The sequence below is a fragment of the Bison bison genome, unplaced genomic scaffold (genome assembly GCF_000754665.1).
Source record: "Bison bison bison isolate TAMUID 2011002044 unplaced genomic scaffold, Bison_UMD1.0 scf7180017864093, whole genome shotgun sequence".
Classification (NCBI taxonomy): Eukaryota; Metazoa; Chordata; class Mammalia; order Artiodactyla; family Bovidae; genus Bison; species Bison bison.
In genome coordinates this window covers 518,764-520,628 of record NW_011494665.1, presented here as the reverse complement: position 1 = coordinate 520,628, position 1,865 = coordinate 518,764, and the positions used below count along the sequence as shown (strand labels likewise).

Genomic DNA, 1,865 nt, shown 5'->3' with positions numbered 1-1,865 from the left:
GCCCCGAGGCCCTGGCCTCAGTCTGCCCCCCCCTATCGGCGGTGCCGGGCCCCCCCTGGGGCTTCCGAAGCCAAAGAAGAGGACAGAGCCGGTGAAGATTGCGGCGCCAGAGTTGCATAAAGGGGATGTGAGTATCCGGAGAGGGCACCCCCACTGTCCATTGGGTTTGGGCATGGGCTCAGCTGTGGGAGGGACTTGTGGAGGCTCGGAGACTCTCTCCTGTAAATGCATCCGTTGATTCCGGACCACTGGATCCCTGGTACTGTGCGATTAGTCCAGCTGAAGTTTGTCGGCTTGGGGAGTTAGGGTACTTGTCTTTGCGTGTTTCTCCAAACTGGACCCGCCCGCGGAAAGGCCTTATACCATCCCCTGACACTGACAGGGCCAGGCCCAGGAATCCTTGATTGCATTCCCTCTGTTGCATCTTCATCGAAGGTTCCCCCCGCCCCCGATGTACTCACAACAGCATAAAATATGGCATTAGAAGAGGTAACAGGAGACAATTCCTGAGCCCTTGGCCAACATTCAGAACTAATCTTTTGCTTTGCCTCTGAACTTAAAAGCATCAGGGTCTGAGCAGAAAGGATAGGGATCCTGGATTCTATTTTTGAGCGAAGTTAGGGAAGAAATTCAGTATTTATTGAGTACAGATTATTTGCCAGGCATTGACCCTTTCCTTGAATTGCCACAGAACTGTGAGAGATAACATTCTAATTTTTACAGATGAGAAACAGGTGTCCAATGTGTAAGATCTTACCTGGTGAAGGACAGAGTGAAGATGCAGAGTTTAGCTGAACTGCAGGCCTATGCTTCAGTTTCACCATTTACATATAGAAGAGGCAACCAAGCTTGTGTCGTTTTCTGAATGTTGGATCAGAAAAATTGAAGACCTTTTTTGGAGTGAGCACTTGGGAGATAGAAGAGACATCCTCAGATCAGATCAGATCAGATCAGTCACTCAGTCGTGTCCGACTCTTTGCGACCTCATGAATCACAGCCCGCCAGGCCTCCCTGTCCATTACCAACTCCCGGAGTTCACTCAGACTCACGTCCATCGAGTCAGTGATGCCATCCAGCCATCTCATCCTCTGCCTTCCCCTTCTCCTCCTGCCCCCAATCCCTCCCAGCATCAGAGTCTTTTCCAATGAGTCAACTCTTCACATGAGGTGGCCAAAGTACTGGAGTTTCAGCTTGAGCATCATTCCTTCCAAAGAAATCCTAGGGCTGATCTCCTTCAGAATGGACTGGTTGGATCTCCTTGCAGTCCAAGGGACTCTCAAGAGTCTTCTCCAACACCACAGTTCAAAAGCATCAATTCTTCGGCGCTCAGTCTTCTTCACAGTCCAACTCTCACATCCATACATGACCACAGGAAAAACCATAGCCTTGATTAGACGGACCTTTGTTGGCAAAGTAATGTCTCTGCTTTTGAATATGCTATCTAGGTTGGTCATAACTTTCCTTCCAAGGAGTAAGCGTCTTTTAATTTCATGGCTGCAGTCACCATCTGTAGTGATTTTGGAGCCCAGAAAAATAAAGTCTGACACTGTTTCCCCTGTTTCCCCATCTATTTCCCATGAAGTGGTGGGACCGGATGCAATGATCTTCATTTTCTGAATGTTGAGCTTTAAGCCAACTTTTTCACTCTCCACTTTCACTTTCATCAAGAGGCTTTTGAGTTCCTCTTCACTTTCTGCCATAAGGGTGGTGTCATCTGCATATCTGAGGTTATTGATATTTCTCCCAGTAATCTTGATTCCAGTTTGTGTTTCTTCCAGCCCAGCGTTTCTCATGATGTACTCTGCATATAAGTTAAATAAGCAGGATGACAATATACTGCCTTGATGTACTCCTTTTCCTATTTG

The 1,865-nt window shown here is 47.7% G+C and overlaps 1 protein-coding gene across 1 annotated transcript in view; it reads left to right on the top strand.

Moving 5' to 3' along the window:
- PRCC (papillary renal cell carcinoma (translocation-associated)) overlaps window positions 1-1,865 on the top strand; it is a 28,073-nt gene that overhangs the window by 716 nt on the left and 25,492 nt on the right. The window contains exon 2 of the mRNA XM_010838212.1: window positions 1-127. This exon is cut by the window's left edge and continues 15 nt beyond it. Within this exon, the coding sequence (XP_010836514.1) occupies window positions 1-127 (127 nt within the window). The remainder of the gene's footprint in view (window positions 128-1,865) is intronic.